General features: G+C 41.5%; 1 protein-coding gene across 7 annotated transcripts in view; it reads left to right on the top strand.

Annotated features, from left to right (window-relative positions):
- The first annotated feature begins 15,273 nt into the window (after window positions 1-15,273).
- The window catches only part of CLYBL (citramalyl-CoA lyase), a 300,028-nt gene continuing 288,405 nt past the window's right edge, over window positions 15,274-26,896 (top strand). For 5 of the 7 annotated variants that reach the window (XR_012009810.1, XM_072782503.1, XM_072782502.1 and 2 more), the window contains exon 1: window positions 15,274-15,407. Coding sequence is in view for 4 of the 7 variants with exons in the window: in XM_072782503.1 (XP_072638604.1) it covers window positions 15,319-15,407 (89 nt within the window). In the remaining 3 variants the exon portion in view is untranslated. The remainder of the gene's footprint in view (window positions 15,408-26,896) is intronic. The other 2 variants (XM_072782505.1, XM_072782509.1) reach the window with 2 other exon arrangements.

Below are 26,896 nucleotides of genomic sequence, written 5' to 3'. Positions count from 1 at the left end.
CCAATATTCTTACTCTTGCAAGAATATGAACTATATTGGCTTCAAAGAAATGGTTTGAAATGTAGTGATATCAGGGAGAAGAATGTTTTCTGGAAGAAGTGATTAAGAGAGAAAACCTCTAAAAGGTGCCTCTTTGGGCACTTAGGAATTTCTATTTCATTTGCGAGAGTTCAACTGTGATGAATTAAGACAGGAAAAGGAGACCGTGAGGGTCAGCTGTGAAGAGTAAGAAGTGGGGAAAGCCTTGTGTTGTGTTGTTGCCTGCTATTTTATGGTGAAGATGATCCAGTCAGGAGACAGAATCCATGCTAGTAATTTGAACAGAGAAACTTTAGCACAGAGAATTATTAAGTTGGTAAAAGAGTTAACCACGAAGAGTAAAGAGAACTCAAAAGACACTCGCTGAGACTGAGATAAAGGACTCATTGGGGAGGGTGTGACTGTGGCCACTGGACAGGATGCCAGTTTGCTGGGGTGTTGCAGGCCATGGCTAGCAACCAGAAAATCACCTGCTGGAGCGCAAGTAAAACATCCTGGGAAGCTGCCAGCTGGGGAGCGGCAGCAAAACTTCCTCAGGGAGTGTGTGCCATGGATCTCCCGCTGGCACCGCTGGTTTCTGTGCTATAGGAACAAGGTCAAAGACATTGGAAGCAGGGCAAAAAACCCTTTTCACCTGCAGTGTCTTCCCCTACTTCCCCCACCCATCCACCCTGAGTGCCTGCTGCAGATAATATTTACCTTTTGTGACAGGTGGCAGGACAAATGTTTACAGGGTCCAGCCCCAGCATCACATAGCAGGGCAAAGAAGGATGGATTTGGAGCTCCAAGGAAATAAATTGATTACTGGTACAAATGGGATATACTGCAATGGAAGAGCCAATAGAGGTAAATATTTATGAACCTCTATGAAGGTTCATTCATGTTAGAACTCCAGTGATGACACTTTCTGTAGAATTCTCAAGCCATCGTGTGTCCTATCTACTCACCCAATCTGACTCCAGTCTTGTAGCTAGCCACTTTCTCTGATGAGCTGTGAATGCACACGTTTGTAATTCAGATACACAGAATTTAGCTAATTCCATTATTGTCATCTTTATGTGTAAGGCCCCTCTCTCCTTTTATTTTTCTCTTAATTTCCAAACCTTATTTCTCTGCCCACTCTACCCCAGCCCCTATAATATTTGGTGTGTGTCCTGGGATATGTACATATGCATGTAATCATTAAAAAACACATAGAGTTCTTTGTATATGTATTATATATATATACACACACACACACACATATATATATACACACATATGTACATATGTAGTATTGATCTATGGGTCTCACTATGTTCTGTTTTTCTCTCCTCCACAGAATGATCTATCCATGCAACTCTACAAATCTCTAGTTCACTATTGGCTAATGCATAGGCCCCTCCCTGTAGGCTGTACCCAGGACACCTGATTGCCCTTCCTTTGAATATTACCAGACAGATTCCAACAGCCCACTCCCACAAACTGCCGAGATGGACGTCCTTGTGCACATTTTCCTACAGACCAGAGTGAGGTTTCTCAAAGTTGCACCCAGGAGTGGGATTGCCGGGTATTCCACACATGGGCATTTCACTAAGTCTGGCTACTCTGAAGAACACTGCACATTCTTTTTTTTTTTTTTTAGAATATATATATATATTTTATTTATTTATGATAGTCACACACACAGAGAGAGAGAGAGGCAGAGACACAGGCAGAGGGAGAAGCAGGCTCCATGCACCGGGAGCCCGACGTGGGACTCGATCCCGGGTCTCCAGGATCGCGCCCTGGGCCAAAGGCAGGCGCCAAACTGCTGCGCCACCCAAACACTGCACATTCTACAGTCCAATCTGCACAGCACAATAATTTCCATTTCCATACATCTTTGTCAACTATTGTTATTTTCTAATTTTTCTATGCTGACTTTCTAATTTTTTCTATGCTGTGAGTATAAAGTGGAATCTCATAATTTGCATCTCTTTGACTAATAGTGAAGTTGAGCTTTTCGTCATATTTTCCCTTTTATATCCTTGGCCCATTCTTCTACTGGTTTCCTGACACTTTTTGTTAACATCCTTGTATATTCTAGGTAAGATGTCAATAAATTTTACTATAAAGGGCCCAGATAGTAAGCATTTTAGGATCTGCAGGCCATATGTTCTCTGCTGCACCAGCTCGACTCTGCTGTTGAAGCATGCAGCAGTCATGATAATGTGTAGGTGAACAAGGAGGGCGATGTTCCAGTAAAACTTACACAAAAATGTGGCAGGGCCAGATATGGCCTGTAAGCCGTGGTTTGCCAACCTCTGTTCTAGATATTACTTCCTTGTTGGATTTTGACTTTACAATTATTATCTCCTCCCTTCTCTGTTGATCAGAACCATTTCATTTTGATGGGTTCCCATCCACCCATTTTTCCCCCTTACAGCTTGTACTCTTAATTTAAGAAGTTCTTCCCAACCTCAAGATGATAAATTTATCTGATATTTATTGCTATTGGTTTTATAATTTTTCTTTTCACATTTAGATTTTGGATTATCCAGGATTGATCTTTGTATATAGTATTATTTTCCTATTGATATTTGTATATAGTAAGCCATTTCCCCCCCAACACCACCCGATAGTCTATCCTTTCCCCACAGGTTTGTGATACCAACTCTCCTATATCCATTTCCAAGTGTAAATGGATCTGTTTTTGAGCACTTTATCCTGCCCCCACTCCCTTATTTATCTGTTCCACTGCCAACACCACATTGTTTTTATTACTATGACTTTGTAGTGTGTCTTCATATCTCACAGTGTGACTCTTTTCATGTTTCCTTTCAAAGGCCCATGAATCCAAAAAAAAAAAAAAAAAGGCCCATGAATCCACATCTATTTCAATGACTTCTTCATTCCTTTGCTGCTGCCATTTGGCTTCAAACCATTTACAGGGCAACGCACAGAATGTGAAGTTAGGCAAAGTCTAAGTGGTAATTCTCTATTGAACTGTTATTTAGCTACTATTTCTTCTTCTTCTTAAAGATTTTATTTTTAAGTAATCTCTACATCAATGTGGGGCTCAAACTCACGACCTCGAGATCAAGAGTCATGTGCTCCTCTGACTGAGCCAGCCAGTCTCCCCATTACCTGCTATTTCTTGAATACTTGCTGAATTAAGACTCTTGGTTTCAAGAGCCAAAAACTCACTCAAGCAACATTAATTTAGAAAATATATACATATAGCTGGAAGGTCTAATGAGTAACTCAATTAGATCTAAGGGTTCAAACAATATTGTTAGGACTTTCTCTCTCTCCATCTTTCTGAATTTCTCATCTCTGCCCTTCTCTGTTACATGTGTTCTCAAGGAATCTCTCTTCCCAAAGTAGCCTAGATGGTGATACTATCAGGCTTACAGTGTCCTTACTATACCTGATATCAGAAGAGGAGATCCCTTACTTACTAAACATTCATTTCCATCCCCCAAAATGGATTCTGATGGATTACATGCCCTCATCTGGATCAATCATGGTGGCAGAGAATATGGTCATGTGAAGACAACCCTACCAACTAGCAGAGGTGTGTTCCCAAAAGGAAAGACACTGGGCAGACTGAATACCCACAGATATCCACCTCACCTCTGTAAGAAGCCAAGCCAGGATTAGCAAACAGCTCTATGGATGTCAAACCTGGCTTTCTTTCCACTATGCCACATTGCCACTCGATTATACCACTGTTGCTTCAAACCTACCATGGTACAGAGTGAGCTCATCATTTTTCCTAAAGTCATGTTCAAAGATCAAAGTCTCCAAAAATTACTGCCAAGACCCAGGAGTCTTCTAGGTGCAAAAATGTGCCTCTGTTCCCACTGATTCAACCTTTTCTTTCACCCTTTGTGAATCCTCTCAGTCTTCCTGTTCCTCTTGTATCCACTGCCTGCACACTGTTCATGGGCTAATTATCCAACATCTGAACCACTGTACTATCTTTTCCTCACCTCAGTCCAGCCTAAACACAGTAAAGGTTGAATTTTTTAAAAAGATTTATTTATTTATTTTAAAGAGAAAGTGCGTGTGTGTGTGCAGTGTGAGGGGCAGAGGGAGAGGGAGAGAATCCCAAGCAGGCTCCTCACCCAGTGTGGAACCCAACTCAGGCCCCATCCTACAACCCTGACGTAATGACCTGAGCTGAAATCAAGAATTGGATGCTTAACCACTGAGCCACCCAGGCATCCCATAAATGTGGCAATTTTAAAGAAAAATTATTTATTATTCTTTTTTGCTTTAAGTGTGTTTTAATTTGTATCACCACAATAATGCAACATAGCAGGGCGCACTCTAAACTCAGAGGCTTAATATAACAAACAGGTATTTAGGATTGGTCTGTTGAGGTTCAGCCCATTTGGGCTGGGGCAGCTTCGTTTCTCACTGCAGGTGGCAGCTTGGCTCCACTGGGCTCTCCTCCGCACTATGGTGTGCTCTGTCAGGGTCTGTTCTTCTTACAGTGATGGCAACAGTGCAAAGGGAAACCAGAAACATGTGGGGCCTCTTAAGGCCTAGAGCTTCAGTGTGCACATGTAGTCAAGCTCAAAGTCAAGGGGTAAAGGATATACTCTATGCACACTGAGCCGATGGAAGGGTGTGGAAGCAGAGAGGGTGGAAGAATTGGAATCTCCAACTCTGTCTACCATTATGAGGGTGAAATCTAAACTCCACTACCTAGATTTCAAAGCCTCCTATTGTCGGTCTCACTCCATTCATCCAACCCAACCCCTCACTTTGGGCTACTCATCTAGGACACAGTTCATGGACCTTGGGAATCTTCAAGAAACTGGACAAAACAGCAAAACGTATTCCAACTATAGGCCAAACTTAGCTTGCTGCTGCTTTCCCACCACACAAAACAGAGGGGGGAGTTTTATGGGTCAGCTTGTTATTGGTAGTGTTTATAAAACAAACAAATGCTAAAAAATTTTTCCTCTAGGTAATAAACCAAGCCAGAGATCTTCTTTATGATCTTTTATTTTCGTTCTTTGGGGGAAAAAATCTCCAGGAATTATTTTCTCAATAAACAATGGCAACAGTTTATTTTTGTGGGATTGACTTGAATCCTCCCCCATTTTCTTTTTTTGGATTAAGAGGTTGACTACAGAAATGAGAAAGAGATAGTTTTTTATTCTTTTTTTGTATGTGGTTTCTCTGGCTGGAAAATAAAAGCTCTGCATTCTTTCTGTATTCAGTGCACTTCAAAGTTATAAAAATTTAGATAAAGTACATCAGGGTTATGGTTGTTCTAGATTTCAGTCTATTTATAACTTTCTCATATTTCACATTAGTTTGACCTCAGGTTAAAGGAATGCTTTTGAAAAGTATAATGATTTGATCCTAGCAACGGATATGGCAAAAATACTGGGGTCAATAAGTTAAATTAAAAGGTTTGAAATAAAAAAAATAAAAAAATAAAAGAAGGAAAAGAAGAAGAAAAAACTAGATCTGACAAACTTAAAGTTTAGGACTGCATGACAATAGGAGAAATTTCCTAGCCGTGTTCTCATAAAAGAATAATGGTGTGAAAAATATTTTTCAAAGCTTGCCAGAGTAAAAAAGTTTGAACTAAAAGAAACTAATTTCCTAAATTCTGACTCATTTTCACAGCTTACATATGTATGTAAATATGTATTTGATTTAAAAAATATATATATGATTATGTGTATCTATATCTGTCAGTTTAGAGTGAAAAAGAGATACACATACACACATTACACAGAAAAATGTGTAAGAAAATGTCTATAAGGAAGATACCAGAATATTAACAATTACCTTTGTGTGTTAACTTTCCATGCCCCTATTTTCATGTTTAAATTTGTTTATAGCGAACATATATTATTACCTATATAATACCAAATGGGATTTTTTTTAAAAGATTTTATTTATTTATTCATGGGAGACACAGAGAGAGAGAGAGAGAGGCAGAGACACAGGCCGAGGGAGAAGCAGGCTCCTCGCAAGGAGCCCAATGAGGGACTGGATCCCGGGGTCACGCCCTGAGCTGGAGGCAGACACTCACCCGCTGAGCCACCCAGGTGTCCCGGGATTTTTTAAAATAAGAGAATAAATATTTAACAATTCAACTTTTCACCAGAGGAATTCTGAAAGAACTTTCTAACTTTAAGGAAACTGATGAGAAAACCTTCCATAGGGTGCTTGTTGGAATGCTGGAAATCCTGTAGGTAGCTTTATTGTTTCACTAGGCAGAAAATCAGAGTGGGACGGAATGAGTTGGGATCCCACCAGTTGCCTTCCTCACCAGGCTTGTCCTAGTATGCCCCTAGGGAAGCATGCCCTGTGCAGGAGCCATATACCCGGAGTTACCTCTGAGTCTGGGCCGGTGTATAATCACCATTTCACCGCTTCGCATGCAGCATGGGGAAGTGGTTGCTAGACCAAGGGTCAGGCAGGTCTTGCTAACTGAGATATTAATTTATGCTTAGAAATTTTTCTTCTACAGCGATACTTTAAAAAATAATCACATTCATTGTGATATTATGGATAAGATTAAATACTAACCATATGCACAGGTTTAGAACCTGGCAGATGGCATTTTACTTCTTATAAATCAAAAGGAATTATAGATGTGACTTAATCTCTCTTTGTGTTTCCAAATGTAGTCTGTTAAAATTTAGATATCTGAGGAGTGAAATTATGTTAGTTTATGAACAAGGCAATCCCACAACTGGTTTTGAGAACCTGCTGAGTGTTAGCTACTGGAGCTATAAGCTAGGAATGAAGAAACGGACCTCGCAACATTCAGGGATTTGTGCTTATCATAGCAACAAGTTCAAGATTTGCTTTGTCCTTTTGTTTTAAATCTTAGAACAACAGATAAAAACAAGAGGGACTAGGGAATCTCAGCCATATGAACAATTATAAATAAATAGTCCAATTTATTAGATGGACTGTTTTGCCATCCTGGATCAAGGCCAGTTATGCCATTATGGGAAGAGGTGCAAAGGTTTAGCAAATGGGGATTAAGGAACAGCTCAGAGCAGTGAGATCATATAAAGTCCCAAATGCCTAGTTTAGCGGGATGAATCCAAGTTTGGCTCCTATTGCTAAAAGAAAAAATAAAAAGCAATGCACATGTTACTTACAAGCAAACCTGAGGGCATGCCATCTATTATCAGCAATAAACAGATTTGATTCTTTCGTAAACGAGATTGTCAGGGCCCAGGGGATTTGTGAGCACCCTGATAATCCTTCAAATCATCTGCCTGGCCTACCATGGTAATAGGAAATTGTCAGTAATAAGGCTGGTTAACAATCTTCTTGTCTGGTGCATTAAAGATTATTCCACAAAACCCAGAGGGTCTTAGCCACCAGCCTTCATTATATGGTTCAGCATTACAAGTCCACAGAGCCTGCAAAGACTGTCACCTGTGCAAGTTGCTAGGCCCTCAAATTTGCGCAGCAGCTGGGACTTGGGGAGTTTCTGATGTAATATGGGATATGAAATAGAGAATTTGGTGGCCACGGGCATGCCACAGTGTATGCAATAATATCTGACTCTCCACATACCAAGATAGTGCAGGAAGCCAGGCCCAGTTAGGGATCCACAGCTTCATGAAGGTCAGACTGGTTTCTTTCTTTCCTTCCTTCCTTCCTTCCTTCCTTCCTTCCTTCCTTCCTTCCTTCCTTCCTTCTTTCTTTCTTTCTTTCTTTCTTTCTTTCTTTCCTTTCTTTTTTTAGATTTACTTATTTATATGAGAGGAGGGTATGGCACAGAGGGAGAGGAGAGTCCTAACCAGCTCTGAGTTCAGCAGAGCTTGATCTCATGACCTGAGATAATGACCTGAGCTGAAACCAAGAGTCTGAGGCCCAAGGGACTATGCTACCCAGGCACCGCCAGACTGTGGTTTCTTGTTTCTTCTTTTCACTTTATTGTTTATATGATTCAAATTTAGTGGTTTGAATAAGTAATACATACACATGATTTATAAAAAACTTTTTAACCTTTTTTTTTTTTTTTTTTTTTTTTTTAAGAAAGCTCTATGCCTGTTAGGGTTGCCTGGGTGGTACAGTCAGTTAAGCATGAGACTCTAGGTTTCAGCTCAGGTCATGCTCTCAGGGTCATGGGATTGAGCCCCATGTCAGGCTCAGTCCACACAGCAGGGAGTCTGCCTCAGATTATCTCTCCCCCTCTCTTGCACTCACATACTCTGTCACACATAAATAAAATCTATTTAAAAGCAAGCAAGCAAGCAAGCAAGCTTGCTCTACACCCCATATGGGGCTTAACATCAGGACCTGAGATCAGGAATCACATGCTCTACCAACTGAACCAGCCAGGTGCCCCTCAAAAAATTTTTCTTAAAGATTTATTTATTTATTTGTTTGTTTGTTTGTTTGTTTATTTGAGAAAGAGAGTGAGAGAAAGAGAGTGGGGAGAGGGACAGAGGGAGAGAGATGAACCTCAAGCAGACCCCACAAATATTTATTCAGCATCTACTGTGTGTTAGGGATCATTTTAGGCATTGAAAATATAGTAGCAGACAAGGTAAACTCAGTTCCCACCCTCATGGGGTTTCCATCCTAACAGTAAGTAACATACTGTAAACAAAATGACAGTAACGGCGGGCAATAAACAAATAAATGTATACTGTAATTTGAAGTAGTGATAAGTGCTCTGTGTCTGTATTTAATGGGTTCAGGGGTGAAGAGTCTCTCTTTAAAAAAAAAAGATTTTATTTATTTATTCATGAGAGACACACAGAGAGGCAGAGGGAGAAGCAGGGTCCTCAAGGGGAGCCTGACATGGGACTGGACCCCGAAACTCCAGGACCACGCCCTCCCCACAGGGAGCCTGCTTCTCCCTCTGCCTGTGTCTCTGCCTCTCTCTCTGCGTTTCTCATGAATACATAAATAAAATCTTAAAAAAAAAAAAAAAGATTCAACACTTTGAGTTTAGCAAATGAGATTTGAACATCTGGAGTGTGCCAGGATACACCAGTGAACAAAACAGGAAAAAATCCCTGCCCTTACAGGGCTTACATTCAGCAAGGACATCATGTATCAGGTCATCAGGTGGTAACTTAGAAACGGGGACGTGCTGCGGAGGCAAGGAGGAGAGGATGGGCAAAGGCAGCGGAAGGCCGCCGGCGGCGCGGGCCCCTCGGCCTGCGGACACTAGAGGGAGCTGCAGCACACTCCTGGCGCCTGGATGGTACCGGATCTCGTTATATAATCCGTGTTTGGGAGCCAGAAGGAATTTTAGAGGTCAGCTGGTTTAACTTCCTCAGTACATAAAGAGAAAGTTATGGCTCAGAAGGTCCACAATGTGGTCGTTAGTTATTCTGCATCTGGCCTAAATTTGAGAGTCTCCTCCTCTCTCTCCAAGAAAGCCAGACATAGTCACCAACTATCAAAGGCAGTGCCTGCCAGGAGGTGAGGCTGGGAGGGTTTTGTATCAGAGCAGCAGGAGGGATGGATGATCTCAGAGTGTAGTTCTATCTATGCCACTGTTGAAAAATCATTCCACAGAACTTCTAATATGTCTTTCTAAGTGCAGCATTCTGAAGTCTTAAATCAGTGACATTGCCCTTCAGCCTTTGAGACTCAACACTGGTGAAAATAACCTATATCGGCCAGACACCAAAGGAAAGGAAAAATGGATTATGATAAAGAGCCTTTGGTGTTTATAACAAAAGAATAATGTAGCTTCATTTTCCTAATCATTACTGCCTTGCTTGGCTATTTAAGCTTTAAATGGTTGCAGTAAATCATCAGCTGATTAGCTATTTTCATCCAGTATCTCCTGGGGTGTGACGATTTGCCAAAGGTATAGTTGAGCTGATACGAAAGCCCAATATTTCTAAGATTAATAAGGAGAGTTATTTGAGTTTCATGACAATAACAAAACCAAGCGGTAACAATGTAATGCACTTCTATTCAGGAGACCTGTATTCTTTAGGGCAACATTGGTTGAGACTCAAGCATTCCCCAAGCTTACAGTCTGGCCCCAGGCAGTACCTTCCCCCAACGCTTTTAGATCCACTAGCCAGTCCCAGCTGGCTGTCCCATTCTCTGCAAAGTCCCAGGGTTGTCCTGCCCCTCTCAAGCAAAGGGAATTCCAGGATTCTTTCTGCTTCTGTATTCCTTTCCCTGTTATCACCTGCAGACTCAGGACCCACCTATTTTTCCCATTTACCTGTCTGCCTCTTTCACTATACTGAATAGCTTTCTTTTTAAAATCTTTTTTTCTTGAGGTGCCTGGGTGACTAAGTTGGTTACGCGGCTGACTCTTGATTTCAGCTCAGGTCATGATCTCAGGGTCAGGAGGTTGAGCCCAGGGTCGAGCCCTGCACTGGGTGTGGAACCTGCTTAAGATTCTCTCTGCCCCTCCCCTCCTTGCACTCTATCCCTCCACCCCCACCCCGGAAACACATGTGAGCTCCCTCTGTCTAGAGAAAATAAAATCTTTTTTCTTATTGTGGTAAAATATACAAAACATAAAATTTATCATTTTTAACCATTTTAAGTGTACAGTTCAGTAGTGGTTAATATATTCACATTATTATTTTTTTTTTCACATTATTATTTTTTTATATTCATATTATTATGCAACAATCACCACTATACATCTCCAGACCGTTTTTCATCTAGTAGAACTGAAATTCTATACCCATTAAGCAGTAATTCCCCATCCCCACTTCCTTTCAGCCCCTGGCGACCTTCATTCTCTGACTCTATGAATTTGATTACTCTGGAAAACTCCTAGTAGTGGAATTATACTGTGTATGTGTGTGTGTGTGTGTGTGTGTGTGTGTGTGTGCCTGGCTTATTTCATTGAGCATGATGTCCTCAAAGTTCATCCATATTGTAGCATGTTTCTGAATTCAGATAGCTTCTTGAGGTTAGCAATCATTCAATGTTTAAATTTGTTTGAGTTGGGGTACCTGGGTGGCTCAGTGGTTGAGCGTCTGCCTTTGTCTTAGGTCATGATTCTGGAGTCCTGGGATTGAGTCCCACATCAGGCTCCTTGCAGGGAGCCTTCTTTTCCCTCTGCTTATGTCTCTGCCTCTCTCTGTGTGTCTGTCTCTCATGAATAAACAAAATCTTTTAAAATTTTTGAGTTGAAAAAACTAGGTGGATACAAATGTAAAGTAATGAGATCTGTAAATAATCTCCAAAGGAAGGAAGTTAACATTGATAGCCCCATATCAACAGAAAAAACAGATCGACAGGCATGCATATATGGCCACAGTGTCTGGTACCCCATGCTGACCTGCTGCTTCACTTCCACCTTCTAGAACTCATACAAATATCTCTTCTGAACAATCTCAACGTGGAACTACATAGTCAAGGAAATTCTGGGAGAAGTGGTGTCAGCTGAGCTGATCAACAGTGTGAAAGCCACTACAACGCCATTAGAGTATATACCAGACAGGAGAGTTTCCACATTGACCCGATACAGATAAGAACGAAACATTCTCTTTGCAATTTTACAAATGCGGTCCACAGATGGTCTCTGGCTTCATATATTTTAAACTTTCTCTTCTATGACCCACATATTTCTGGGCCACGTGCCTTAGAAACATATTCTTATTGAAACATGACCTCTGGCCTTGCATGTCTACACAGGTGAGGCAGCACACTGGGCAGTAGTATTCCTAGAAAGCAATCCTAAACCTGGACAGATAATAATAACTAAACATGGAAGTGCTTGCAAATCACATAAATACAGGGGTGCCTGGCTGGCTCAGTCAGTAGAGCAGGCAACTTTTGATCTCAGGATTGTAAGTTCAAGCCCCATGTTGGGTGTAGAGATTACTTAAAAATAAAATCTTTTCAAAAATCACATAGGGGTGCCTGGGTGGCTCAGTCGATTAAGCTGCAGACTCTTGATTTTGGCTTAGGTCATGATCTCAGGGTCCTAGGATGGAGCCCTGAATTGGGCTCCATGCTCAGAGGGGAGTCTGCCTCTCTCTCTTTCCCCCTGCCCCTCCCCATCTCTCTCTCTCTCTCTCTCTCTCTCTAATAAACAAATTTTAAAAATGCATTTAAAAAATCACATAAACACATTCTACTAGATCTAAGCCAAATATAGCTCAGCTCAACTTCTGCTTAACTGGACCCTCAAACTGCTGCAGCCACAGGGGTACCTGGCTGGCTCAGTCAGTAGACTATGTGACTCTTGATCTCGGCTCAAGAGTTCAAGCCCCATGTTGGGTGCAGAGATTACTTAAATAATTACATAACATTTTTTAAAAATGCCACTCCAACACCACCCAACACAAAAGAAGCCTGAGAGAAAGTAAGTTGCAGTATACAGAGAAAGTACCCTGACTAATGGTAGTTAAAGTATCTTACTTTTACAAAGACAAATGACCTGTGAACACACAGTAGGAGGGACTTGTAAGGGGCCTATTCAAGTCAGGGGCCCTGAGGCTTAACCTTCAATGGTTTTGGGTAAAATTGCCTTTGGCTCTTTCTATGCTAAGTATTAATTGAACTGATTTTTGTTTTAATTTTTTTGTTAAGAATATTTTTCAACATATACAAAGGTGAGGAACATATAATCAACCCCACTCCCACCCTATGTACCAGCCACCCAGGTTCAATAATTATCAGTGTTGCTTCATTATTCTAGTGCTCACTATTGCTACCCCTGAGCTTATTATGCTCCAGAGGTAATGTTTCTGGCCCTTATTCTTCTTTCTCAGATCTCTGCAAGGTTCTTACCCTATTGGATTGCCTAATTTAACAGGATAATGAGTCTCTGCTAAATTTCATATTTTTAAAATGTCCTTGGGGCAAACATGTACTTTTATTTTACTTTTGGAGGCTGTGAATAAAAACAGATTTGACTAGCCTCAAAGGAGGAACTCTGGTTTCCTTTCTCTATTATAGCCAGAAATATGGGAAGTTAATAAAACTTTATTTTCAAATATACAAACATTAGAAAACAGTTCTTAATACCTATGAGTTAGTCCTCTCATGAAGAAGCTCAACAAAACCACAGGAGTCCTGGTGAGAAAGAGCATAGCTACAATTTCTTCAAGCAGAGTCTGAAAGAAATTCAATCAGCAAATGAGTCACTGGAGGTCCTACTTTACCTAAAAAGCCATAAGGTCCAGGGCATGTTTAATAAAGATAACTACTCATATGGCAGTTCTTGGAATTATAATGAGGTTGGTGGAACATTTTCGTTTTATGTTTATTAAATACCTACTGGTTAAAAGTCACTCACCCAGGTGCTCGTGGCACCAACACTGACAAGAAACACCAGGTCCCTGTTTTCCAAGAGCTCACAGTCTATTCTTGTAGATGGAGTTTTCAAACCAGAGAACTAGTCTGGTTTCTGGGAGTGGGACTGCCTACACAATACTAGTCTTTACCCCCTTAATGGTCATAACACATCCCCAAAGCCCAGCCCTATGATCAATGGGCAGCAGTTCCCTTCCACCTTGAGAATCCCCGAGGGAAAGGCAACAATAAGAAAGTGAATTCACAAATCTCCAAATATCATGATGAGGGCTGTGATGGAAACCATCAGGTTGCTGTGGCAGTGAAATATATTGGGAGGACACTCTGGGAAGTCAGTGCAGGCCTCTTTGGGCAGGTGACAGGTGGTCTCAGTGTGCTGGAGGATGAGAAGGTATCTCTGTGAGTGTTCTCGGGATGGGGAGCAGCATGCAGGAAGGCCCTGAAGTGGGAGATGGCTTAGTGAACTTTTAAAAAGTGGGAAAAAATGTGGGCCTGAAATAAGGTGGAGATAGGCAGGGTTGTGGTGAAGAACTCGGATTTTATTCTAAATGCTTCCCATTGGAAGCCACCTAAGGAATTCAAGAAGGGAATTGACATGATGATGATAATAATGAGAATGAATGCTACTGAACACTTGCTCTGGGCCAGCAAGGCTTTAAGCTCTTTATAGGCATTAACTCAACATATCCTTGTAACAGCCCTATGAGGTGAGTACTATTTATATTCCCATTTTATACAGGAGGAAACTGAAACAAAGAGAACTTAAGTAACTTGCCCAAAGTCACACAGCTAGTCACAAAGTCTGTTTTAATACCTTAGGAGTCCCCCAACTGTAAAGTAGTAGTTGTATTTGCTGCAACACTAGCAAGGAGTTAGAGTGAAGAGTTGTGTTTGCTGCTTGAGTGTTCAGCAAGCATTTCTCTGGCCCCAAAAGTTGCCCACAGCTGTTCTGATCCTACTACAGGCATATATGTCCCATAATGGATTAACTGCTAAAGTGTGCACATGGTGAGGCTCACAAATTTGTTAGGGAGTTCTTTTTTTTTTTAAGATTTATTTATTCATGAGAGACACACACACACAGAGGCAGAGACACAGGCAGAGGGAGAGAAGCAGGCTCCATGCGGGGAGCCTGATGTGGGCCTCGATTTCAGGACTCCAGGATCACGCCCTGGGCCAAAGGCAGGCGCTAAACCGCTGAGCCACCCAGGGATCCCCTAGGCAGTACTTTTAACAACAAAAGAAACTAATCCCTAGAAAATTTGGCCTGTCTCTCTCTATGTCTATCATAAATAAATAAATAAATAAATAAATAAATAAATAAATCTTTAAAAAAAAGTGGGGGTATCCCTGGGTGGCTCAGCGGTTTGGCTCCTGCCTTTAACCCAGGGCGTGATCCTGGAGACCCAGGATCGAATCCCACGTCGGGCTCCCGGTGCATGGAGCCTGCTTCTCCCTCCTCCTGTGTCTCTGCCTCTCCCTCTCTCTCTCTCTCTCTCTCTCTATCATAAATAAATAAATAAATCTTAAAAAAAGAAAAAAAGAAAATTTGAAAAAAAAAAGTTGCCTTGGGGATCCCTGGGTGGCGCAGCGGTTTAGCGCCTGCCTTTGGCCCAGGGTGCGATCCTGGAGACCTGGGATCGAGTCCCACATCGGGCTCCCGGTGCATGGAGCCTGCTTCTCCCTCTGCCTATGTCTCTGCCTCTCTCTCTCTCTGTGACTATCATAAATAAATAAAAATTAAAAAAAATAAAAATAAAATAAAATGGTAATTCATGCTAAACTTTAAAAAAAAAAAAAAGTTGCCTTAAAAAAACCCAGAAGCACCGAGAAAACTGGGTTCAGTCACCCAAAAAACCGCTCAAGAAAGGGCCACCCATCCGGAGTCCTGCTGTGCCTGCCGGGACCGCGGAGGAGTTTCGGCAGCAGAGACCCTCCCCCGGCTCCGGGCGGTGCTTCAGGGAGGGGGCGTGGCTTGCGGGGCGGGGCGGGGCCGGGTTGAGGGCGGGGCCACGTGGGGCGGCCCCCGGGGGCGGGGCGTAACGAGGAAGGACCGGAATGAGGCGGGGCGCGCGCGTCAGGAAGATGGCGCTGCGTCTGCTGCGGAGAGTGCCACTCGGGACGCCGGCGGCGGCGCTGCTGAGGCTGTAAGTGCGGGTCCCCGAGTCCCCCGCCGCCCGGCCCGGCCTCCCCAGTACCTGTCGGGAACCACCCCCCAGCCCACCCTCCGCCGGCCGGGAGCCCCGCGCGCCTCCCGCGCGCAGGCTCGACCTCTGCCAAGGTCGCCGACGCTCCGCGAGGGTCGCCTCAGGGTCGCCTCTCCCGCGCGTGCTTTCCTGTGGGAGGGTCCTTGCTCGGGCCGGGGAAATGGGTACAAACGTTCGGTTTAGCAGCCCCAGAAGCACAAAACGAGCCTTTCCCGCAAGTGGAAACCGCGAACGCGCGGCTGTTTTATAAAAGGGTCCCGGAATCAGCCCCTGAGGGGTGGCTCGCCGCCTGAGAACACCCTCCACCCGTTTGTCCCCACAGAGGCTCCCGGACTGGTCTCGGGATCCCCTTTACACGCCGGAAAATTGTCGAGGACCCCGAAGAGCTTCTCTTGTGCCTATTAATTCTTATGGTGTGAGGAATTAAAACAAATTTAGTTTTTTTTAAAAGATTTTGTTTATTCATGAGAGACACAGAGAGAGGCAGAGACACAGGCAGAGGGAGAAGCAGGCTCCCTGCGGGGAGCCCGATGCAGGACTTGATCCCTGGACCCCGGGATCACGCACCCTGAGCCCGATCGCAGACACTCTGCCACTGAGCCACCCAGGCATCCCTAAAATAAAATTTAAAAGCACTCATTTATAAATGATAAACCCATAACATGTCAACACAAACGTAGGTCGTGAAAGAGAAGCATGGTTTCATATTTTTGAAAATCTCCTTAGTTTCATAAAGGACAACTGGACCCATCAACTGCTTTGGAAGAAGTTTACAAAGGAATTCTGGGTGCAGGCAGGTGCTAGTTGGAAGAGGGAAACCTCTCAGACCATCTCGAAGGATCTCGGGAACTCCCAGGTGTCTTTGGACCACACTTTGAGAACCCCTGGTCTGGTAGTTGGCCAACTACATGCACACACGTTATCTCATTTGATTTCCTGACCACCATGTGAAGAAGTCAGGAGACTTCTTTGTAAAGATGAAGAAACAGGCTTCAAGATGCTAAGTGATGCCCAGATGAGAATGGCAGAGTTTGGTTCCAAAAGCAAGTTTATGGCTCCTGGTCCAGAGCTGCTTACATTTGCCTGCTCCGTGCTTCCTGACCCACCAGTGTGTCCGGAGCTGAGACCTACCCGATGGTGTGCATCCCACCTTCCCCATTCCTAAACCTGAGCCTGGAACATGCCCTTGGGTTCAGGTGATCACCCCTGGAACCAGAGATGCTGCTGAGGCAATATACCCAGACCCTTCCAGCAGGCCCCTTTTCTTGCAGGCCAGCTTCTAAGGCTTGTTTAATAACAGATCCAGTCACCACATGCAGTCACCTACTTCTAAGAGATGAGCGTGGGGCTCATCTCTCAGTGCTCTTTGCTGTCCTTATTAGCATGCTGGCTCATTCTCTACATGCTTAACAGATCCTACTAAGGCCACAGCAGCAGGCTTTCATGCTGGGTGCTTCAGAGAGCCTACCCATGGGTTTAAGTCTTCTAGGTTTCTGCCCCTTCAGAACACACAGAGATGGGAGAAGTAAAGGTGTCAAATGCCAACTTAGAAAGGTCTGCTTAGAGATGCTTTAGTCTCTACCCCTTGGGTTGTGCTTAAGCTTCAGGTGGATGTGCCTGCCTCTGGTGGCTTTTCCTTCTGTTATTAGAGCATTAGCACCATTGCTGGTAGACAGGGACCATTCCTGGCTGCTCTTCTGAGTCTCCAATATTTTTCCTGATGTAGTGCTGTCCCTGATGCTGTCCTTTTCATCTTATCTCTGGCCCCGCTTTCTGTAGCTACTGCTCAATTTATGTACATACCTGGCCCTCCACTTGAGGGAGCATAACTCCCCACTCCTAGCAGTGCTTTTGGTAGGAGTGTCATTTAACCCCTCTCCACTGACAGAGCGAAGAAATAGATGTGTGAATAGCAACCCATGCATGTATTATTATAAATACATATTTTTTAAGGTAAGCTCTGAGCCCAAAGTGGGTCTTGAACTCATGGCTCTGAGATCGAGAGTCATATGTTCTATAGACTGAGCCATCCAGATACCCCTAAATATTTCTATATGTAACTATTGTATCTATATTAGGCTAAACATGCGTTCATACTACCTCCAGTTCTAATTTATTACCAGGGATCCCTGGGTGGCGCAGTGGTTTAGCGCCTGCCTTTGGCCCAGGGCACGATCCTGGAGACCCGGGATCGAATCCCACGTCAGGCTCCTGGTGCATGGAGCCTGCTTCTGCCTCTGCCTATGTCTCTGCCTCTGTCTCTCTCTCTCTCTCTGTGTGTGTGTGTGTGACTATCATAAATAAATAAACATTAAAAAAAAGATTTAATCTATTACCACATGGATCATTCTAGCTTCCTCCCCTTTGCTTATTGATCAGTTTTTACTACTGGAATTAGAAACTTGGTGCTACTCCCCCTCCCAAATCCCTTCCCCTAACCAAAAAGGAAAGAAAAGAAACCCGGCTCCCACCATCCAATTTCATCATACACACATAGCAGTATTTGGATTGTTAGATCATACTCCATGGGAAAAAAACTGTCAAAAGTACAGTACTTATGTGCAGTTCCACTCATTTCCTTAGTTACTTAGGTTGGTGGCATTTCGTCCTGTCCCCTTCAGTGAGATTGTTTCATACATCTGTGATAAAGGTAGATTCCCTTGTCACAGTCTGTATTCTTTCCTGGGGTCTCTTACCTCCTATGTGAATTTTTAAATTGCATATATTAAGGTTCACTCGTTTTGCTATAAAATTCTATGGATTTTTACAAATGAATAGTATCATGTATCTACCATAACGGTACTATACAGAATTGTTTTATTTCTCTAAAAATGCCTCTGTGCTTCATCTATTCATCCATCCTTCTTCCTCCGAATTCCTGGCAAGCACTGATCATGTTCCTGCCTCTAAAGTTTTGCCTTTTCCAGAATGTTGTATAATTGGAGTCATGTAGTATATAGTCCCTTTAGATGGTGTTCCTTCACTTGCAATGTGCCTTAAGGTTCCTCTGTGTTTTTTTCATGGCTTCATAACTCCTTTTATTGCTGAATATTCCATTGTAGAGATGTTTCATAGTTAATCTGTTTATTTGTTCACTGACTGAAGAACATTTTAGTTGCTTCTATAAAGTTTCAATAAAGCTGCTCTAAACATTCTCTCTCTCTCTTTTTTTAAAATTTTGTTTATTTATTCATGAGAGACAGAGACATAGGCAGAGGGAGAAGCAGGCTTCCCACAGGGACCCTGCTGCAGGACTCGATCCTAGGACTCCGGGATCACAACCTGAGCCAAAGGCAGACACTCACCCACTGAGCCACCCAGGTTCCCCTGTGCTAAACATTCTTGTGCAGGTGTTCTATGTGCATAAGTTTTCAGATTAATTGAGTAAATACCTAGGAGTATGATTGTGTGTAAAAGTATAAATTTAGCTTTGGAGAAACACCCAAATTATGTTCCAAAGTGCCTGTGCCATTTTGCATGCTGCCCATCATCAATGAAAGTTCTTGTTGTTGTGCCAGCATTTAGTATTGGCAGTTAATTTTTTTTTGTTTAGTCATTCTAATAGGTATGTACTGGTATCTGTTGTTCTCTCTCTTTTTTTTAAAGATTTTATTTATTTATTAGAGAGAGTAAGTAAGAAGGCATGAGCAGGGGGAGGATCAGACTCCCTGCTGAGCAGGGAGCCTGATGTAGGGCTGGATCCCAGGACCCTGGGATCATGACCTGAGCTGAAGGCTGATGCCTAACTGACTGAGCCACCCAGGCGCCCCTCTGTTGTTGTTTTACCATTAATTTGTTTAACTTGAAGTTCTTTGGTGTCAAATGATGTTGAGCATCTTTTCAGATGTTTATTTGCTGTCTGTGTATCTTCTTTGGTGAGCTGGCTATCTAGATCTTCTGCCTATTTCTTGGATTGTTTTCTTATTGTTAAGTTTTAAGGCTTTTTTGCATATTTTAAATACAAGACTTTCATAGATATATGTTTTGCAAATATTTTCTCCCAGTCTGTGACTAGTCTTTTCATTCTCTAAATAGTATCTTTCACAGAAGTTTTTTATTATTTATTTTAGAAGTTTTTTATTTTAATGAAATCATGCTTATTGATTGTTTTCCCCATGGACCATGCTTTTGCCTTTATTTTTTCTTTTAAGACTTACTAATTTAGGGGATCCCTGGGTGACTCAGCAGTTTGGCGCCTGCCTTCCACCCAGGGCACGATCCCCGGATCGGGTCCCACATCGGGCTCCTTGCCTGGAGCCTGCTTCTCCCTCTGCCTGTGTCTCTGCCTCTCTCTCTCTTTCATGAATAAATGAATAACATCTTAAAAAAAAAAAGGTGTACTAATTTAGGGGCACCTGGGTGGTTCAGTGGTTGGGCATCTGCCTTTGGCTCAGGGCGTGATCCTGGGGTCCTGGGATCAGGTCCCACATTGGGCTCCCTGCAGGGAGCCTGCTTCTTCCTCTGCTTATGTCTTTGCCTTTCTCTCTGTCTCTTATGAATAAATAAATAACATCTTTAAAAAAAGATTTATTAATTTATTTGAGAGAGGACAGGGGGAGAGGGAAAGAATCCTCAAGCAGACTCCCTGCTGAGCACAGAGCCTGAAGCTGGGACCCTGAGATCGCAGGACCCTGAGATCAATACCTGAGCTGAATGCTTAATGGGCTGAGCCCCTGCTTTTGTTGTTATATTTAAGAACTCATTGCCAAATCCAAAGTCACATAGATTTTCTCCTGTATTGCCTTCTAAGTTTCACAGTATTATGTTTTACACTTGGGTCTATAATCCATTTTAAGTTGTTTTTGCTTTTTGTCATGAATGGATATTGGATTTTGTCAAGTTCTTTTTCTGCATCAATTAATATAATCATATGATTTTCCTTGTTTAGCCTGTTGATGTGGCGGATTACATTAATTGATTTTTGAATGTCAAACCAGCTTTGTATACCTGGAATAAATCCTACTTGATCATGGTGTATAATTCTCTTTATTATATTGTTGGATTTGATTTGCTTATATTTTCTTGAGGGTTTTCCATCTATGTTCATGAGAGATACTGGTATTGGTCTGTAGTTTTCCTTTTATGTGGTGTGTTTATTGAGTATTGGCTTCTGTATGTCTCATGTCCTTTTTGTTCCTCTGTTCCTTTCTTACTGCTTTTTTGTGCATTAAATGAATATTTTGTAATGTTTTACTATTTTAAATTTCTTTAATGATTTTTAACAATTTTTTAACTTTTTAATTGTATTTTTATTTTTCAGATTTTATTTATTTATTTATTTGCCAGAGAGAGGGAGAAAGCACAAGCAGAGGGAGCAAGTAGGCAGAGGGAGATAGAGAAGCAGGCTCCCCATGGAGCAGGGTGCCTGATACAGGGCTCAGTCCCAGGATCCTGAGATCATGACCTGACCTGAAGGCAGACTTTTAAGCAACTGAGCCACGCAGGCACCCCATTTAATTGTATTTGTATTTTTAAAGGGCTTTTTATTAGTGATTACTCTAGGGCTTATCATATATATATTTTTTTAAAGAATTGTGGTAAAATAAAAACAAAATATATGTAACATAAACTTTGTCATTTTAACCATTCTAAGTGTACAATTTAGTGGCATTATCACATTCACACTGTTGTGCAGCCCTTGCCACTATCTATTTCCAAATTTTGTTCATCACTCCAAACAGAAACTCTGAACCCATTGAGTAAATAACTCCTTCCCCCAGTACCTGGTAATCCCTAATCTACTTTCTGTCTCTCTGAATTTGCTGATTCTAGATATTTCATGTAAGTGGAATCATGCAATTTTTGTTCTTTTGTTTCTGGCTTATTTCACTTTGCATATTTTCAAGAATCATTCATTTTGTAGCATGTATCAGAACTTCATTCCTTTTTGTGATTCAACGATATTCCATTGTATATATATTACTATATACATCTTAATTTATCAGAATCTACTTTTTAAAAATTTTTATTTTTTTTATTTATTTATTTTTTTTAAATTAATTTATTTATTTATGATAGTCACACAGAGAGAGAGAGAGTGAGAGGCAGAGACACAGGCAGAGGGAGAAACAGGCTCCATGCACCGGGAGCCCGACGTGGGATTCGATCCTGCGTCTCCAGGATCGCGCCCTGGGCCAAAGGCAGGCGCCAAACCGCTGCGCCACCCAGGGATCCCTTTAAAAATTTTTAAATTAAATTTAATTTTTTTAAGATTTTATTTATTCATGAGACACACACATACACAGAGAGGCAGAGACACAGGCAGAGGGAGAAGCAGGCTCTATGCAGGGAGTCTGACATGAGACTCGATCCTGGGTCTCCAGGATCAGGCCCTGGGCTAAAGGTGGTGCTAAACCGTTGAGCCACCTGGGCTGCCCCTCAGAACCTACTTTTGATTTATACTAACTTAATTCCAGAAGTTAGAGAAAGTTCCTTCTATATAATTCTATTTCCTTTCTTTTTTTCTTCCATTTATTTATTTATTTATTTATTTATTTATTTATTTTTTCTTCCTCTTTTAAAAAAAAAAATTTATTAGAGAGAGAACATACAAGCAGTGGGAGTGGCAGAGGGAAAGGGAGAAGAAGCAGATTTCCCACTGAGCAGGGGACCTGGTATGGGACTCAATCTCAGGACCGCAGGATCATGACCTGAGCTGAAGTCAGATGCTTAACTGACTGAGCCACCCAGGTGCCCTCTTCTTTTCTTAATTTTTTTCCTTTTTTTTTTTTTTTAAACAAAAAGGTTTATTTATTTATTTGAGAGAGAGAGAGCACATACATGAGGGTGCTTATATGCCAGGAGAGAGGGAAGTGGGGCAGAGGGAGAGAGAGAATTTCAAGCAGACTCCAGGCTGAATGGTATTATAGTTATACATATTGTATTTATATGTTACAAACCCAGTATGCACTGTTATAGTTCTACTTATATACTTTTATGTCATTTCTTTATTTTTAAAATAGGCAGTCTTTTTGTGCTCTCTGTCAAATAAATAAATCTTAAAAAAATAGAAATTTAGAGAAGGAGATGCAAATACACACACGCTTTATAGTATTTGTTATTGTTACCTTCTTATTTACTATTTCTGGTCCTCTTCATTTGTTCCTAATTATTTGAGTCACCATCTGGTGCCATTTTTTTTTTTTTCAGCCTAATACATCTTTGCTTTCACTCATCTTTGTCTAGTTATCAGTAAATATCTTACGTTTCTATATGTTATAGACCTAACAACACAATTATATAATGCTCTTCTGTATAGTTGCTTTTAAATTAGATAAGAAAAGAGGAGAAATATGGATTTATATTTAATTACCTTGCCACAGTTCTGTGTGTGTGTGTGTGTGTGTGTGTGTAAGAGTTTGAATTACTGTCTGGGATCACTTACTTTCAGTCTGAAGAACTTCCTTTAGTATTTCTTCTAATGTGGGTCTGCTGGCAATAGCTCTGCACATGTGTGTGGCCTTTTAGAATCCCAGGAATATGTCAGAGCTTTTCAAAACTTCTTATGGACATTTCGTTTTCCAGCGTTTCCTTTTTTAAACAAATTATATGTTTTAGGTATACAGCTTTATAACTTGACATCTGCATACACACATAGCAATCACCACCATAGGTCTAGTTACTGTCCATCACCATTTTGCCAACTCCTCCACCCCCTTAACCCATAACCATTAGTCTGTTCTCTGTATCTATGAGATTATTTTTGTTTCATTCATTCATTTCTGTTGTTTTTTAGATTCCACATAGGAGTAAGATTTTATATTTGTCTTTATCCATCTAACTAATTTGCTTGACACAATACCCATGTTCATCCATGTTTTTGCAGATGGCAAGATTACATTCTCTTTCATGGCTGAGTTTGACTTCATTATATAAATATAACATTCATCTATTGATGGACATTTTGTTTTTAAAGGTTTTATTTATTTATTCATGAGAGACACTGATACAGGCAGAGGGAGAAGCAGGCTCCATGCCGGAAGCCCGATGTGGTACTCAATCCCAGGACTCCAGGATCATGCTCTGAGCTGAGCTTGACTGCTGAGCCACCAGGTCGACCCTACTGATGGACATTTTATTTCTGTATCTTGACTATTGTAAACTATGCTGCAGTGAACATAACAAGAAACAGGAGTGCGTATAATTTTAACTAAAGTTTTCTTATTCTTTGGATAAATACCCAGAAGAAGAATAGCTGAGTCATATGGTAGTTCTATTAATTTTTTGAGGAAACTCTATACTGTTTTCCAGTGGCTATACCAATTTATAATCCCACCAACAGTGCGTGAGGGTTCCCTTTTCTCTACATTCTAACACTTGTTATTTTTTGTCTTTTTGATAATAGCTATTTTTACAGGTATTAGGTGATATCTCATTTTGGTTTTGAGTTGCATTTCCCTAGTAGTTAGTGATGTAGAACATCTTTTCATGTGCCTGTTGGCCATCTGGATGTATTTTTTGGAGAAATGTCTATTTAGATCCTTTCCCCATTTCTTAATCATGTTGTTTGTTGTTGTTGGGTTGGATGAATTCCTTTTATATATTTTGGATATTAACCTCCTATCGGATATATGTTTTACAGATATTTTCTCCCATTCAGTAGGTTGCCTTTTCATTTTCCTGATGATTTCTTTTGCTGTGCTGAAGCTTTTTGCTTTGATGTAGTTCCATTTATTTATTTTTGCTTTTGTTTTTCCTGCCTTTGAAGTCCAGTCCACAAAGAGGTTGCTGAGACGGATGTCAAGGACTTTACCACCTATGTTTTCTTCTAAGAATTTTATGGTTTATGGTCTTATATTCAAGTTTTTAATCCATTTTGAGTTAATTTTTGTGTATGGTGTAATACAGTGGTCTAGTTTTATTCTTCTGCATGTAGCTATCCAGGTACCTCAACACTATTTATTCAAGAGACCATTCCTTCTGCATTATATATTCTTGGGTCCAGCTTTTCCTTTTAAGCTTTTTAGTTTCCCTGTTGTTTGCTCTATTATCTGCTATCTCAGGTGGCGGTGATATTAAATAATTGCTTCTGATTTGACAAACGCTCTCAGGGAAAATGCTATGCCCACGATTCAGGCTCTGAACTGGGTGAGCCTTGGAAGTGGGATTTTCTAGGGGACTACTGGATAGGTGAGATAGTTGTCAGTTCTCTGTAAATGGTGCTTTAAAAGAGCTCTAACCCTGCCCTGCTTCCTCCAGTGGCTGCCAGGCTGCTGGTTTAAGACCACGATTGTGGCTCTTGGTTTTCAGGCTACCTCTGAGCTAGGGAGAAGGAGTGGGTAAGTTAAAAAGAAAAAAAACAAAACAAAAAAACACAACACCCACATAGTTTGTTGTTCTTACCGAGATTCTTCCGTGTTTTTTGAAGAAATGCTCCCAGGTTGCTGCAAGCCTCTGATTAATTTCTAGAGTTCTAAAAATGTTGATTTTGACAATTTTTGCCAATATTTTCTTTGCTTTTATGGAGGATTGGGTTTTTGAATGTCCTTTCTCTGCAATTTTGTTGAAGTCACCCCTGCTTAGAATTTTGATCAAGAATGGATTTATTTTTTCTCTCTTTTTAAAGATTTTATTTATTTATTCATGAGAGACACACACAGAGACAGAGAGAGAGAGAGAGATAGGGAGAGGCAGAGACACAGGCAGAGGGAGAAGCAGGCTCCATGCAGGGAGCCTGAGGTGGGACTCGATCCCGGGGCCCCAGGGTCACGCCCTGAGCTGAAGGCGGCGCTAAACCACTGAGCCACTGGGCAGCCACTGAGCTGCCCTCAAGAATGGATTTGAATGTATAAAATGTTTTTCCGGTATCTATTGTGGTGATCATGTGGCTTTTCTTCTTTAGTGTGTTAATATGATGTTAATTAGATTGATTTTTTTAAAAGATTTGTTTATTTATTCATAGAGACACACACACACACACACACACAGAGAGAGAGGCAGAGACACAGGCAGAGGGAGAAGCAGGCTCCATGCAGGAAGCCTGACGTGGGACTGGATCCCAGGTCTCCAGGATCACGCCCCGGGCTGCAGGTGGCGCTAAACCGCTGCGCCACCGGGGCTGCCCTAGATTGATTTTTAAAGTTAAGCTAACTTTGCATTCCTGGAATAAACTCTACTTGATCATGATGTATGATTTTTTTAAAAGATTTTATTTATTTATTTGAGAGAGAGAGAGCAGGTGAGCAAGGGCAAGGGCAGAGGGATAGGGAAAAACAGACTCCATGCTGAGTGAGGAGCCTAAAGCGGGGCTCCATCCCAGGACACTGAGATCATGACTTGAGCCAAAGTCAAATGCTTTATTAACTGAGCCACCCAGGCACCCCATGATGTATTATTCTTATATATTGTTGAATTGAATCTGCTAACGGTTTGCTGAAGTTATTTGCATTTGGGGGTGCCTGGGTGGCTCAGTCAGTTAAGCATCTGCCTTCAGCTCATGTCATGATCGATCCCATGGTCCTGGGATCAAGCCCCATATAGGGCTCCCTGCTCAGTAGGGAGTCTGCTACTCCCTTTCCCTCTGCCTGCCACTCTGGCTGCTTGTGCTCACACTCTCTCTGTCAAATAAAGAAACAAACAAATGAATAAATAAAATCTTTAAAGTTTTTTGCATCTGTGCTCATAAAGAACATTAGCCTATAGTTTTTTGGTACTATTTTGGTCTGGGTTTGGTATAGGGATAATAATGGCCACATAGAATTCATTGGAGAGGAATACCCAGGTGGCTCAGTTGGTTAAGCATCTGCCTTCGTCTCAGATCTTGATCTCAGGGTTCTGGGGGCCCACATTAGGCTTCCTGCTCAGCAGGGAGTCTGCTTTTCCCTCTCCTCCCTGTTGCTGCTCTCTCTTGCTATCTCTGTCTCTCTCAAATACATAAATACAATCTTAAAAAAAATTCATTGGAGAGTGTTCTATTTTCTGGAATGGTTAGTGTAAATTGGCAGTATTTTTTTTACTTAAATGTTTGTACCTGGAGTTTTCTTTGTAAAAAAATTTTAAACTACAAATTTAGTTTCTTAATAGATATAAGGTAACTGAAGTTATCCACGTTCTTCTTGGTTATTTGTGGCTTTCAAGGAATTTGTCCCGTTCATCTAAGTTGTCAAATTCAGGGACATAAGAGTTGTTCATGTTTTTTTTTTTTTTTTAAAGAGTTGCTCATGTTAATGCCTTATCCTTTTTCTTACAGCTTTATAAGGTATAATTTGTGTATCAAAAATTCATCTTTTGGGCAGCCCTGGTGGCTTAGCGGTTTAGCGCCGCTTTCAGCCCAGGGTGTGATCCTGGAGATCTGGGATCGAGTCCCATGTCAGGCTTCCTGCGTGGAGCCTGTTTCTCCCTCTGCCTGTGTCTCTGCCTCTCTCTCTCTGTGTCTCTCATGAATAAATAAATAAAATTTATTTTAAAAATAATAATAACTTAAAAAATTC

This window comes from Canis lupus, chromosome 17 (genome assembly GCF_048164855.1).
Source record: "Canis lupus baileyi chromosome 17, mCanLup2.hap1, whole genome shotgun sequence".
In the NCBI taxonomy this organism is placed as follows: domain Eukaryota; kingdom Metazoa; phylum Chordata; class Mammalia; order Carnivora; family Canidae; genus Canis; species Canis lupus.
The sequence above is the reverse complement of the archived record's forward strand: the minus strand, read 5'-3'. Positions and strand labels throughout refer to the sequence as shown.